This window comes from Xyrauchen texanus, chromosome 22 (genome assembly GCF_025860055.1).
Source record: "Xyrauchen texanus isolate HMW12.3.18 chromosome 22, RBS_HiC_50CHRs, whole genome shotgun sequence".
Classification (NCBI taxonomy): Eukaryota; Metazoa; Chordata; class Actinopteri; order Cypriniformes; family Catostomidae; genus Xyrauchen; species Xyrauchen texanus.
The window spans coordinates 26,710,747-26,724,813 of record NC_068297.1 but is presented as its reverse complement, the minus strand read 5'-3'; the positions used below and the strand labels follow the sequence as shown (position 1 = coordinate 26,724,813).

The window sequence follows — 14,067 nt, the reverse complement described above, 5'->3', positions numbered from 1 at the left end:
TTTGAATCGATTGTGTAATGCATTTGTCATTGAATAGTATTTTTTAATGTCCTTTACAGTCAGTTGTTGATCAAAAACAAAAACAAAAAATATTTAATTCTAATCACGCATTGCACTGATGAGGTAAAGCCAGTGGGGCCGGTCACGATTGAAGGTGGAGGCAGACACAGGATGAGGATCTAGTCGCAGCGGAGGTTTTATTTAGACAACAAGGGTAATACAAAACATGAACAAAAGTAAACATCCACGATGGGAAAAAGATAAAGAAAACACGATAGGCAAACAAAGGGTTAACGGGAGGCATAAACGGGTATAACAACGGAGAAGTAACAATGATGGGAGCATGGGAAACAGGCATCAACTTACAACAAAGACCGACCAGGGAAAGGAGAAACAGACACGGTTAAATACACGAACACAATGAAGACTCAACGAGACACAGGTGGAAAAACTGATGAGTGCAGGCGAGGGCGGTGGTGCCGTAGGAGGCTTAAGAGGTGGAGCCGTAGAAAGCTCTGAGTCTCTGGGAGCAGAGCCGTGGGAGGCTCGGGAGGCGGAGCCGTAGGAGGCTCGAGAGGCGGAGCCGTATGAGGCTCAGGGGGTGGAGCTCTAGAAGGCTCGAGAGACTCGAGAGGTGGAGCCCTGGAAGGCTCGAGTGACTTGAGGGGCGGAGCCCTGGAAGGCCCGAGTGACTTGAGGGGCGGAGCTCTGGAAAGCTCGAGAGGAGGAGCTCTGGAAAGCTCGAGAGGCGGAGCTCTGGAAAGCTCGAGAGGCGGAGCTCTGGGAGGCTCGAGAGACGGAGTTCTGGGAGGCTCGGGAAGCAGAGCCCTAGAGGGTTCGAGGGGCGCTGGCTGTTGGACGGTCCTGGCTGCTGGCGCTGGCTCTTGGACGGTCGAGGCTACAGGCGCTGGCTCTTGGACGGTCGAGGCTTCAGGCGCTGGCTCTTGGACGGTCGAGGCTTCAGGCGCTGGCTCTTGGACGGTCGAGGCTTCAGGCGCTGGCTCTTGGACGGTCGAGGCTTCAGGCGCTGGCTCAGGGACGGTCGAGGCTACAGGCGCTGGCTCAGGGACGGTCGAGGCTACAGGCGCTGGCTCAGGGACGGTCGAGGCTACAGGCGCTGGCTCAGGGACGGTCGAGGCTACAGGCGCTGGCTCAGGGACGGTCGAGGCTACAGGCACTGGCTCAGGGACTTCAGGGGTGACAGGCTCGCTCACAGTGATGTGCGTAGGCGTTGGCTCGCTCACCGTGATATGCGTAGGTGCCGGCTCGCTGACCGTGGCAGGCGCTGACTCGCTGACCGTGGCAGGTGCGGGTGCTGGCTCGTTGACCATGGCAGGTGTGAGCTGGAGAGCGGAGGCTTTCCTTCTCCTCCTTCTCCGGGCGGAAGAAGTTGGCTGCGCTGGCTCATCGATCCGGGAAGGCAGGGGCTCAGGCTCGACAGCCGGAAACACGAGGAGTGGTTCCTCGGGTGCGAGTTTCCTGAGGGTGAGACTCACGTACTCCCTCCAAGTGTGCTCTCCGAATTCCGGCGCTTCCCACCACTGGGCTGATGGTAACCCGCTCCGGTAGATGAGCTTCAGGAAGCGTCGTCGAACCCGTGTGGATGGCGACCGTGGAGAAGAGCCGTGAGTACTGCATAAGCGGGAAAATTTGCATGGGCCAGTGTGGTGAAAACCGCTGCTAGATCCATTTGCGGTCGGTATTTCTGTCACGATTGAAGGTGGAGGCAGACACAGGATGAGGATCTAGTCGCAGCGGAGGTTTTATTTAGACAACAAGGGTAATACAAAACATGAACAAAAGTAAACATCCACGATGGGAAAAAGATAAAGAAAACACGAAAGGCAAACAAAGGGTTAACGGGAGGCATAAACGGGTATAACAACGGAGACGTAACAATGATGGGAGCATGGGAAACAGGCATCAACTTACAACAAAGACCGACCAGGGAAAGGAGAAACAGACACGGTTAAATACACGAACACAATGAAGACTCAACGAGACACAGGTGGAAACACTGATGAGTGCAGGCAGTGACGTGGGCCGGGAATTGTGGGAAATGTAGTTTTACGCTCGGACAGTGAGACTACAGGCGGACAACAGGGAAAACGTGACATGGAATGGGAGCGGTGACAGGTGAGACGGAAAACACGGAGCAGACCAGGAAACATGATATAAACGTGATGGGTGAAAACAGAGAACATAGGACAGACAACACCGGAACGTTACAGGGCCTCTCACATTAATATGCGCTTGTTTACAGATGCTCTTTGCAGAACAGCTGGTTTTCTTAAAGAGACAGTACCGGTGTTCAACAAATCAATATAAATAATTGTTAATAGCACCAATTATGCATGTAAGTAATAAACATGTTACAAAATATAGTATATTCAATATAATACTATATTTATTTATGGAATACATGAATTTGTTTATTATGACCAAAATGTTGAAAAAGTAATGAAATATAATTAGTAGAATTAATAATTTAATGATTTACCTAGTTAATGGCCCCCTGTATAAATAACAGCATTATCTGGGAGACAATCTCTTTCATATGGAAGTAGATACCCATCTCGGCTTTTTTTTTTTTTTTTTTGCTCTCCCCAATTTGGAATGCCCAATTCCCAATGCGCTCTAAGTCCTCGTGGTGGCGTAATGACTTGCCTCAATCCATGTGGCGGAGGACAAATCTCAGTTGCCTCCGCGTCTGAGACCGTCAATCCACGTATTTAATCATGTGGCTTGTTGAGTGCGTTACCGCGGAGACATAGCGCGCATGAAGGCTTCACGCTATTTCCCGCAGCATCCACGCACAACTAACCACGCACCCCACCGAGAGCGAGAACCACATTATAGCGACCACAAAGAGGTTACCCCATGTGACGCTACCCTCCCTAGCAACCGGGCCAATTTGGTTGCTTAGGAGATCTGGCTGGAGTCACACAGCACACCCTGGGATTCGAACTTGTGACTCCAGAGTTGGTAGTCAGCATCTTTACTCGCTGAGCTACCCAGGGCCCCAACCCAGCTTTTTTTTAATGCAAGTACATGTTTGATCTGAACGGCCCCTAACATTCAACATATATGTTGTCATTGTCATGGAATGTAACACCTGTTTTACTCGGCACACCGAAGCAGGACAGAAGCAGGGCATTTTTTTTTTCGCCGTCCATGTTAACAAATTTGTGTATTTACATCGGAAGTCTGTCAATAAAAGGCAGAAGCTTCGTGTGAGCAGAAGTGCTGTGGGAGTTTCACCACCAAATTAATTTTTTTCATGCTTATGTTGATTTAAAGTGACAGTGCACTGTTATTGGACATCATGAAGATGAGTTGACATGACAAAATTGAGATATTGCACAGAATAAGCATATGTATATTAGCAGTCTAGTGTGTTTTTGTATTAACTGCAGCTTGTAGGAAAACAAAATAATTTTAAATATGTTATGACAAAAACAAAATGAATTTTTTAAATAATTTAGCTAAAGCAGACACACAGTTTTACCGTCCAAAACTACAGTATACAGTACAGTAAGGGTTAATTAACAAAGGAAAATCAAATAAGTGAACGCATACATGAGTTTAGACATATTCTTGGAAGTGGGTCCTTTTTGTGAGGAAAGCACAAAAAGCTTTCAAAATTAAATAGTTGTACAAATTCATCTTTTACTTACATTTGTGTTTTTTCCACACCCATATTACTTGGAATATTTCGATTTTTGAGAATATTACGTAGTTCGTGGGGGAAAGAAATTGAGGTTTTTGGCAGAATATTAGCCTCAGTCACCATTCACTTTCATTGCATCTTTTTTTCTTACAATGAAAATGAATAGTGAACATGCCTTTTCATAATATGAGGGTTAGTAAATAATGATAACATTCAGTTTTGGGAGAACTATGCTTTTAATAGTTTGAGAGTTTTACTGTGCAATGATATATATAGATGCTTCTTTTTCATTTGGTCTGGAAAGCAAATGGTTTAGGGCTCTTAAACCCTTTTCAAATGAAAAAGGAGCATCTTGGCTAACAGCCAGTGTGCAAGAAGAACAGCCAAATAATCTTCGGTTCATTGTGTCTTAAAAAATAAGTCTTAACATCTTACAGTTTTAGCTTACATGTTCAGTTCTTTGTACAGAAACAGTACAGGTCAGCAAGCGTTTACTATTGTGGACGTTAGTGAATACTAAGATGTTTAACAAAGACTGCAGATAAGCAGCTACAGGTAATCACAAGAGTATGGTTAATGAAACTGCCCAGCGATACTGTATTCATTTTACAACAATAACCCCTTGTTACTGGACTGGTTTAATGTAAAGGGCTTCTTTGTTACTTACAGACATTATGTACAGACAGGTACTCTTTTATTACAGAAACAGTGTGCTTTAATGGTCCCTCTCATCCCCCTCCTTTCTCCTGCCTTTCTTTCAGGAACCACCAAAGCTCTACCCTCCGGTTTTGGCAGAGAACAGAAAACCCATTCGTGTGCTGTCACTTTTTGATGGGATCGCAACAGGTTAGTGAAGAACAGCCGGCCTCCCTTTTATCCTCTCAGCAGAAAACAGTGCTGATCACATTACACTCATTCTGACTTTTGAAGTGCACTTAGCTTAACTGTAAAAGGGGCCGCCCATCAATACTTCTGTACCCCTCATATTCTAATATGTGATAGTAGTGTGAGCATTAACTGCAATTGCAATTTTGACCTTATAGATGGTCTATTTAAAGTCAATGTCAAATCAAAATTAACCCTATTTACTCTCTTCAGACATGTTCCTGGTCTCATTCTGTAAGATTCATCAGTGCACATTACTCCAAAGAGAAATAAGGATTGTCTTGTAATTATTAATTAAAATGTATTTACTTGCTTCGCATTTGAAACAACTTTCTTTTTCAGCTGATGCCACCTAGGCTTCACTGCGTTATGTTAATGGGTTAAAAGGAGTGGTGGTGGCGTAGTGGGCTAAAGCGCATAACTGGTAATCAGAAGGTTGCTGGTTCGACCCCACAGCCCCAGCATTGTGTCCTTGAGCAAGGCACTTAAATACAGGTTGCTCCGGGTGAATTGTCCCTGTAATAAGTGCACTGTAAGTCGCTTTGGATAAAAGCGTCTGCCAAATGCATAATGTAATTGGATAGTTCACCAAAAAATTAAAATCCTATTATCATTTACTCAACCTCATGCCATCCCAGATGTGTATGTCTTTCTTTTTTCTGCAGAACAAAAATGAAGAATCTTAGAAAAATATCTCAGTTCTGTAGGTCCATACAAAGCAAGTAAATGGTGACCAGAACTTTGAATGTCCAAAATCACAAAGTCATCATACAAGTAATACATACGACTCCACTAGTTCAATGAATGTCTTCTGAAGTGGTATGATAGGTGTGGGTGAGAAACAGATCAATATTTAATTATTGATCTCCACCTTTGACCAGCCACGACCAGTAGGTGGTGATATGCACGAAGAATGTGAATTGACAAAAAAACAAAAGAAGAAGAATGTGGAAGATTTATAGATAAAAATTGACTTTGACTTATTGATCTGTTTCTCACCCACACCTGTCATATCACTTCTGAAGACATGGATTTAACCACTCGAGTCTTAAGGATTGCTTTTATGCTGGTTGTATGTGCTTTTTGGACCTTCAAAGTTCTGGTCACAATTTACTTTAATTGTGAGGACCTACAGAGCTGAAATATTTTTCTAAAATCTTAATTTGTGCTCTGCAGAAGAAAAAAAGTCAGACACACCTGGGATGGCATGAGAGAGAGTAAATTATGAGAGAATTTTTATTTTGGGGTGAACTATCCCTTTAACAACTGCCAAACAGCTGTTTAGGCCTTGTTTTTGGCTACTGGTAATGCAGCATTTATGCAATCTTGCCAATATTTAACTTGGTAATTTAATTAATTAATAAATTAATAAAACATAACAACAGACATGACAAGAAGCTGTTATCGAGACATGCCAAGATGCTCTCAAACATAACTCGACCTTCGGCCTGTACATCCCGGTCGAAAAGCTTCCTCAAATGTAAGTGCCGTCGTGTTTCCGGAGTTGTCTTCCACAATCAACTGCAGACTTGCATTTAGGTCTGGGTCCATTCTGGATGAAACTCACACTTTTCCTAACTGATAAAATAAGAAAATATATTTTACATTTAAATTTCAAATATTCAAATTATTGTTATTTATTTTATTTTTTCAAATATACTGTTTCACAAATAAAAAGCTACATTATGTATATAAAATAGGTTTCGAAAGCCATTTCATGTTGACTGATCTTTACGTGTGATATGCACACTGAGAGGAGAACGATTCATCTATTTACCGTGCAGTGAATGAAACTTACATTAAGCATACAAAAAACTATATATATTTTTTAAATGTCAAGGTGTTTGTGAATTTTTTAGGGCTGTTGGTTCTGAAGGAGCTGGGGATCCAGGTGGAGCGCTACGTGGCCTCAGAAGTGTGCGAGGACTCCATCACTGTGGGCATCGTTCGGCACCAGGGACGCATCATGTATGTGGGTGATGTGAGGAATGTCACCCACAAACACGTGAGTGTCCACAAGCATCTTTCATCTTAGCTCCCTCATACTTAGATGGTTCACACACCTAATTACAATGTTTTCTAATTGCCGATGTGGTTAGTTCATGCACTGACACATTCAGCTGTTGTTCTTATGTGGTGACACAAGTTTGAATCTGGCATGCAACATTATACCAAATTAAAATGAAAAGAAAATTCATTCTTATTACTATATTATACCATTCTATATGTATTATAATGCTTTGTTATATATATATATATATATATATATATATATACACACACACACACGTACAGTATATATATACACTGATCAGCCACAACATTAAAACCACCTGCCTAATATCATGGTTTACTAGGTCCCCAAAGTGCCACTAAATCAGCTCTGACCTGTCGAGTCCTGGACTCTACATGTGTTCTGACACCTTTCTATCATGGCCAGATTACGTTTTTTAGTAATTTGTGCTACAGTAGCTCTTCTGTGGGATCAGAACAGACAGGCTGGCCTTCACTCCTCATGTGCATCAATGAGCCTTGGCCATGACCCTGTCACCGGTTCACCGGTTGCCCTTCCTTGGACCACTTTTGGTAGGTAGTAACCACTGCATACCAGGAACACCCCACAAGACCTGCCGTTTTGGAGATGCTCTGACCCAGTCATCTAGCTATCACAATTTGGCCCCTGACAAAGCCGCTCAGATCCTTACGCTTGTCCATTTTTCCTGCTTCCAACTGTCTGTCGCCTTTGCTGCCTGATATATCCCTCCCCTTGACAGGTGCAATTGTAATGAGATAATCAATGTTATTCACTTCACATGTCAGTGGTTTTAATTTTGTGGCAGATCACTGTATATAATACAGTATATATATATATATATATATAAATCTTAAAAAAAAAGTATTGTAATACTCTCAGTGTAATTTAAAATGTTGTTATTCTTGTGTCTTGACTATGCACAGTTGTAATACTTCACAGTATTAATTTACTGTCTATTGTTTTTTTCTCTCTTCCATATCACTCACAGATCCAGGAATGGGGTCCATTTGATCTTGTCATAGGTGGAAGTCCGTGCAATGACCTCTCCATAGTAAATCCTGCAAGGAAAGGTCTCTATGGTACAGAATATTGTGTGTGTGTGTGTGTGTGTGTGTGTGTGTGTGTGTGTTTAAATTTGTGCAATCATGTCAATAGAGCATAACTGTAAATATCAGTGTTTCTTTGCCAATTTTTCATCTTTGCAAGCCATTTTTAAGGCTATGTGTTGCATTGAGTTTGTCTCTGTCTATCTAATGTTGTTTACATCCTGTTTTTTGTCACCACTCTCTTAGAGGGAACAGGGCGGCTTTTCTTTGAGTTCTACCGGCTGTTACACGAGGCTCGACCTAAAGAAGGAGATAACAGGCCTTTCTTCTGGCTCTTTGAAAACGTGGTGGCCATGGGCGTCAGCGACAAGAGGGACATTTCTCGCTTTTTAGAGGTGCGTGGCTCTTATAGTCAACGTGAAATCCAAATTCACTCGACAGTATTTAATTTCTTAGAACATGTTCCTGGACTTATTGTGTACGATTCATCAGTTCACGTTGTTCAAAAGGGGAAAAAAACATCTTTGTAATCTTTCATTAAAGGTGCACTCTGTAACTTTTTGGTTTGTATCGTCTTGGACACACACCTAGCGGCATGGATGCAACATGATTCAAAATCAGATTGCAGTTTCAGATGCCATTTTAAAAACTAACTATTCACAGTGAGCTATTAAAATTTAAGATAACAGGATGATTACTATATTTATGTGAGTAGTATTCAGCTGGTCATGTGATCCTAACATATCAGCCCCCATGAGTGGACCCTCTCCATTTAGAATAAAACAGCTTTTATTAGGGTTTCTGATCTGAAATAAAAGCTGTTTCAGTCTCCATCTCATTTGAGTACTTGTGATTTTATACATATATTTTAAAATTACAATAAAAACATATTAGGTGTAAAACTTTTTTTTATGAGGAGAGAATTACTGAGTGCACCTTCAAAATACCTTCAAAGCCTCTGAAAGGACTTTCCTTTTTTGCTGTTGCAACCGAGGCCGTGCATACTTAAGATATAAGCTGCACGCATGGGGGAAATAATGTTAATGTTTAATAGCTATTTAGGTTTGTAGGTCTTATCAATAGTTAACAATAATTGAATGCCAGTTATCATTTACTATGAGAAATTGGCAGTGTTCTGTGACTAAAGGGATAGTTCACCCAAATATTTTAATTTTCTCATTTACTCACCCTCATGCCATCCTAGGTGTGAATGATTTTCTTCTGCTGAACACAAACAAAGATTTTTAGAAGAATATCTCAGCTCTGTTGGTCCATAAAATGCAAGTGTTTTGTGGCCAGAACTTTGAAGCTTCAAAAAATGCATAAAGGCAGCATAAAATTATTCCATACAACTCCAGTGGGTAAATTCATGTGGGTGAGAAACAAATCAATATTTAAGTCCTTTTTTATTAAAAATCTACACTTTAAACAGCCCTCTAGATTTGCATTCTTTATGCACATCACCACAAAAAGGGAGGGATAACTATAGGAAAATAATAAATAAATCATTATTTTCACAACTGCCCAGTAGGTGGGGATATGGACTAAGAATGCAAATCACCAAAAAACAAAAGAAGTAGTGAGCATGCATAGCAGGACTGTGTTAAAGTAGATTTATAAATATAAAAAAAAGACTTAAATGTTGATTTTTTTCTCATCCACACCTATCATATCACTTCTGAAGACATGCATTTAACCACTGGAGTTTTATGGTTTACTTTTATGCTGCTTTTATGTGCTTTATGGAACTTCAAAGTTCAGGTCAACATTCACTTGCATTGTATGGACCTACAGAGCTGAGAAATTCTTCTAGAAATCTTCTGAGATGGCATGAGGGTGAGTAAATGATGAGAGAACTTTCATATTTAGGCAAACTATCCCTTTAAGAAAATATCTGGATGCTGTCTTATAGGGATGTTGGGCCTTTGATATAAACCAATGGGTTTTTGCTACCACCTTGTGGTAGACTAATCTGCTGTGTAAGAAAAATTAACCCTTATACTGTATGTTCATTTAGTAAGAATGTTGTAAAGGCTCATTTTTGCACACCAGGATAGTTTTAATTTAAAGGTTCCTGTTATTTTTGAATTTGTGATATATAACATAATATAACCCTCTGCTTCTAATAGTGCAACCCAGTCATGATTGATGCTAAGGAGGTATCTGCTGCCCACAGAGCGCGTTACTTTTGGGGTAACCTGCCTGGCATGAACAGGTTAGTCATCCATGGACAACAGCATTTGTCTGAACTGCTCCCTTTGTTAAAGCGACAGTTCACCCAAATGACAAATCTGTCATCATTTATTCACCCTCATGTTGTTCAAAACCCCTATGAGAAGTTAGACAGAAGGACAGCTTTAGTCACCATTCACTTTTATCATATGGAACCAAGATGCAATGAAAGTGAATGGTGACTGAGAATAACATTCTTCCTCCTTTTGTGTTCAAAGGAAGAAGCAAAGTCATACAGGTTTGGAACAACGTCGGGGTTCATCAACATCAGAATTGAGACATCAGAATGGGTGAACTATCCCTTTAATTTCCAAACTCAGTTCACTGCAGTGTGAACATCTCCCATTTTCACTCTTTCTCATCCTTATTTCCTTTCTGTTCCTCTCAGACCGTTGACTTCCATGTGCACTGATAAACTGGACCTTCAAGACTGTCTAGAGCATGGCAGGACAGCTAAGGTACTGTAAACCGCCTAGTAACCCCAATCATTGATTGATTGCTGGATTAAGCTTTGTGCAGGACCACAAACAGCATTTTCATCTTTTACAGTTTGGCAAAGTGAGGACCATTACCACTCGGTCAAATTCCATAAAGCAGGGGAAAGACCAGCACTTCCCTGTCTTCATGAATGATAAAGAAGACATCCTGTGGTGCACTGAGATGGAGAGGTAAAAGAAAATACCTTTAGCAAAAGTAGAACATATTCATCTATACGTGCAAGGAGCCTGAATAGCTTAGTCAGTGGACTTTAAATCAGAGGGTCATCGGTTTAAATGGGTTTGACGGTCACTGTACAAAAATACTTGTCTGCAGAATGAGCAATCAGAATCAAGTATTTCATAGAGCCGTGTAATAATAATCTGTAAATCAAGATATACTCTGCTAGATTCTTAACATTGACAAATGTGACTTCTTTCTTGTGTGAATACAGAAACTATGTAAATAACTAAAGTGCTGTTCATTTCTCTTATTCCTGAACACCAGGGTGTTTGGCTTCCCTGTCCACTACACAGACGTGTCTAACATGAGCCGTCTGGCCAGGCAGAGGCTGCTGGGGCGGTCGTGGAGCGTCCCGGTCATCCGTCACTTGTTTGCACCACTCAAAGAGTATTTCGCCTGCGTCTGAACACAGTACAGATGAGAGAAATCAAAACTGATGTAATACCGACAGCCTTGAAATTGCGCTCTTGTATGTTATTAGCAAGTTAGACATCAGAAAAACGTATTTTATGTTTGTTTTCCTCTGGTTTGGAATAATTGACTCTTTTTTTTAAAATTCTATTTAATTTTTGTATTATTCATTTTACTTTTTAGCAGTGTTATCCAGTATTTGAATTGTTTTATGTGTGCAAGCTATACTTGAGACATGGCCTCCTTTTAAGGCACTGAGAGATGATATAACAATTTTCAGAGGCGTAAATAAGGAAATTTGATCAGATGTAATACATACTACATGGTCAAAAGTGAGTGGACACCCCCTTCTAATTAACAGCTTGGGCTATGCCCCTTAAAGGGATAGTTCACACAAAAATGAATCTATCGCCATGATAGTAAGTCATTTACAGTGTAAGTTAATGGGGCCAGATGATAAACATATACACACTTTTTCACAATTATTGCCACAAGACGTTAACATTATATGTGTTAACGTGATTTTAGTGTGATATAATCACTTAGTATCCTTATTCGTTTGAAGTTATATCCAAAATAACAACTTTATTTTCAGGATTATGTAACGCCGTAAACCCTGTAATCTAGGAAACAGCGTAACATCAGCGGTAAACCCTGATTTTAACACACTTAAATCATGTTAACATGTCAAATGTTTACATCTTGTAGCTTTGGAAACTGTCATTTTAACGTTTGTCATCTGACCAATTTCACTTCCATTGTAAGTGCCTTACTGTGAATGTGATTTGAAACAAGGGGCGAGTCGAATTTTTTTTTTGTGCTAATCAACATCTACTGAACCTGGAACATTCCTCAAATGCCAATTGTTTTTCAATTAAATGGCCAACAAGCACATATGGATATGGTGTTTGGGTGTCCACGTACTTTAGGCCAGATAGTGTATCAAAAAAAACATAGCTGAAGCTTTTAAGTTAGCCTGAACATTTAGACTGCCTGAGTTTTTGATTATCAGGCAGTGCTGGGGTGCTGACTGGTCTAATTCTCATGGTGCGCGTCTTTCCTCTCCTTCAGCATCTGAGCCTTGGTGAGAGTGAAAAGAGGGTATCTTTCTCTTCAGTGTCAGGGGAGCTCTGTCTTAACCAATCCAAAACACCAGATCACAAATACCTCTTTGTTTACAGTTTCTATACACGACTGAAGGTAATAAAAGGTACTACTGTAATAGGTGACAATATGGTGCTTCAAGGTGGTGAAAAAATTTGCAACTCATGTGATGCTACTTCTCAAAACAAGATGGGGGGTCACGTTTTGTACCGTCGCTAGGTAAAACGAATGACGCTAAAACTTCAATAGGTCAAGCCAGGTCTGCCACATTTCATTTAATATCTTTTACAGCCTTTTTGTACAATATCCTCTGGTGCTCTTTTAAAAATAAAACATCCCAGCCTTTCAATCTTTGAGGTCTGCTTCCTACGTTATGCCTACAATCGGAGCGCATGACAACCAGCCACATGGGCGGTGATGTTTTTTGTCATCCATACCTTGAAATCAAAGGCTGTGGTGAGCTAATTTTTTTTTCTAGTGTCACACAGACCAGAATCATTACTGTACAACTCGTAGTGTGCGTGGCAGCCGCGGAAGTGTGCCGAAGGTCCTTTCCCTGCCAGGTGAATCAACCTTCGACTGTGGTGCACGCGCAGACTATTTTCAGTCAGGTGCAAAACTTTAAAAGGCGTGGCTTCACAATGTTCTTCTACCTTTTTATAGCTATTTTTGTGCTGTGTGACCAACAATATCAAGCACTTTTGTATATGTATACTTCTTTATTTCTTTGATATTTTAAAAAAACCTTTCCTCTTGATTCTTGTGAATTGTTTTTTGGGTTATGTTAAATGATGTGAAACTCTTGCCGTTATATAAGGTAATACTTTGTTGTGTACAGTAGGGCTGTGCCAATAGATGTGAAAGAATGAGCTAGGATAGAATAAGTCCATCTGTGGTGCTGGCGGGGAAGTGGCTGAATTCATATACCACCCCTCTCATGTTCTCACGTGCTACAGAGTCGCTATATCATAACGCGCGTCGAGAAAGTAGTGTCTGCTCACAGTTCTACCGGTATATAATCCCTGTAGGAAATTAGTCGTTTTCACGGATGGGTTGTCATTATGACACAATCCTTAACTACGTCTGGTCCTTAGCGTAGATCTGAAAACATAATTATGGATGTTGACCATGTCAATAATTTCGTTTTAACATGCAAGCCATGTAATAGATGAGGCTAAATTTGTGAATTTGTTAGAAACGGGCTCTAATGAAAACCTTGTTAGCTTCTTTTTTTATTTAAGGCATTGCACTGCTTAAATACCTTAATCTTTTTTCATGTTCAGCAGTGTTTCTTGTTATTTTCCAAATGCCCAGATTTCTTTTTGTACATTTTGTACATAGAAATTGTCTGTTGCTTTTTCTTTTTTTTTTAAATGACCTATGAGATGTACAAATATAATTCTTTGCTAATATATTATAATAGAATCAAAACAGCGCTCAAAACGCAAAGAGAGGGTGTAATTGACACAATGGCAACAGGTAAATTGACATAAGCTATAAAGCAGCGGGGTGATAGAACTGCGTGTCTTTTGTAATTCATATTTATATGTGTTGAAGGGGGAGACTAAAGAATGAGTTTGCTAAGTGATTTTAACAGTCCCATCTTTACTGCACAGCCCTACATACAAAAGTGTGTTTTAATTACATTTTTTTTTTTATGTAATAAGAGAGGGATTGTAGGTGTTTCATAAGGTGCTACACATTTTAACTAATTGAGAAAAATATATTATTTGGAAAAGAATTAAACTTGTCTTGATATATTTTTTTTTTCCTGGTAATATTGGAGAAGCACTATTATTTTACTCTCATATAAAGATATTAACAAAGGCATTTTAACTTTGTACTTGAAAAAAATAATAAATGATGAAAGATTCTTATATTGTTTTAGAATAGACATTGCTGTAGTTGGTGCTTATCTGTGGAAAATCATGTACTCATAATGGGAAATAACAAAAAAAAAAAAA

At 40.2% G+C, this 14,067-nt stretch overlaps 1 protein-coding gene across 6 annotated transcripts in view; it reads left to right on the top strand.

Annotated features, from left to right (window-relative positions):
- The window catches only part of LOC127662383 (DNA (cytosine-5)-methyltransferase 3A-like), a 100,799-nt gene extending 87,141 nt beyond the window's left edge, over positions 1 to 13,658 (top strand). For 2 of the 6 annotated variants that reach the window (XM_052153521.1, XM_052153517.1), the window contains 9 exons: positions 4,432 to 4,516; positions 6,415 to 6,560; positions 7,579 to 7,669; positions 7,883 to 8,031; positions 9,766 to 9,851; positions 10,087 to 10,158; positions 10,257 to 10,326; positions 10,418 to 10,536; positions 10,853 to 13,658. In XM_052153521.1, the coding sequence (XP_052009481.1) occupies positions 4,432 to 4,516; positions 6,415 to 6,560; positions 7,579 to 7,669; positions 7,883 to 8,031; positions 9,766 to 9,851; positions 10,087 to 10,158; positions 10,257 to 10,326; positions 10,418 to 10,536; positions 10,853 to 10,994 (960 nt within the window). In that variant the 3' untranslated portion in view covers positions 10,995 to 13,658. The remainder of the gene's footprint in view (positions 1 to 4,431; positions 4,517 to 6,414; positions 6,561 to 7,578; positions 7,670 to 7,882; positions 8,032 to 9,765; positions 9,852 to 10,086; positions 10,159 to 10,256; positions 10,327 to 10,417; positions 10,537 to 10,852) is intronic. The other 4 variants (XM_052153522.1, XM_052153519.1, XM_052153518.1 and 1 more) reach the window with 3 other exon arrangements.
- Positions 13,659 to 14,067: the final 409 nt, after the last annotated feature.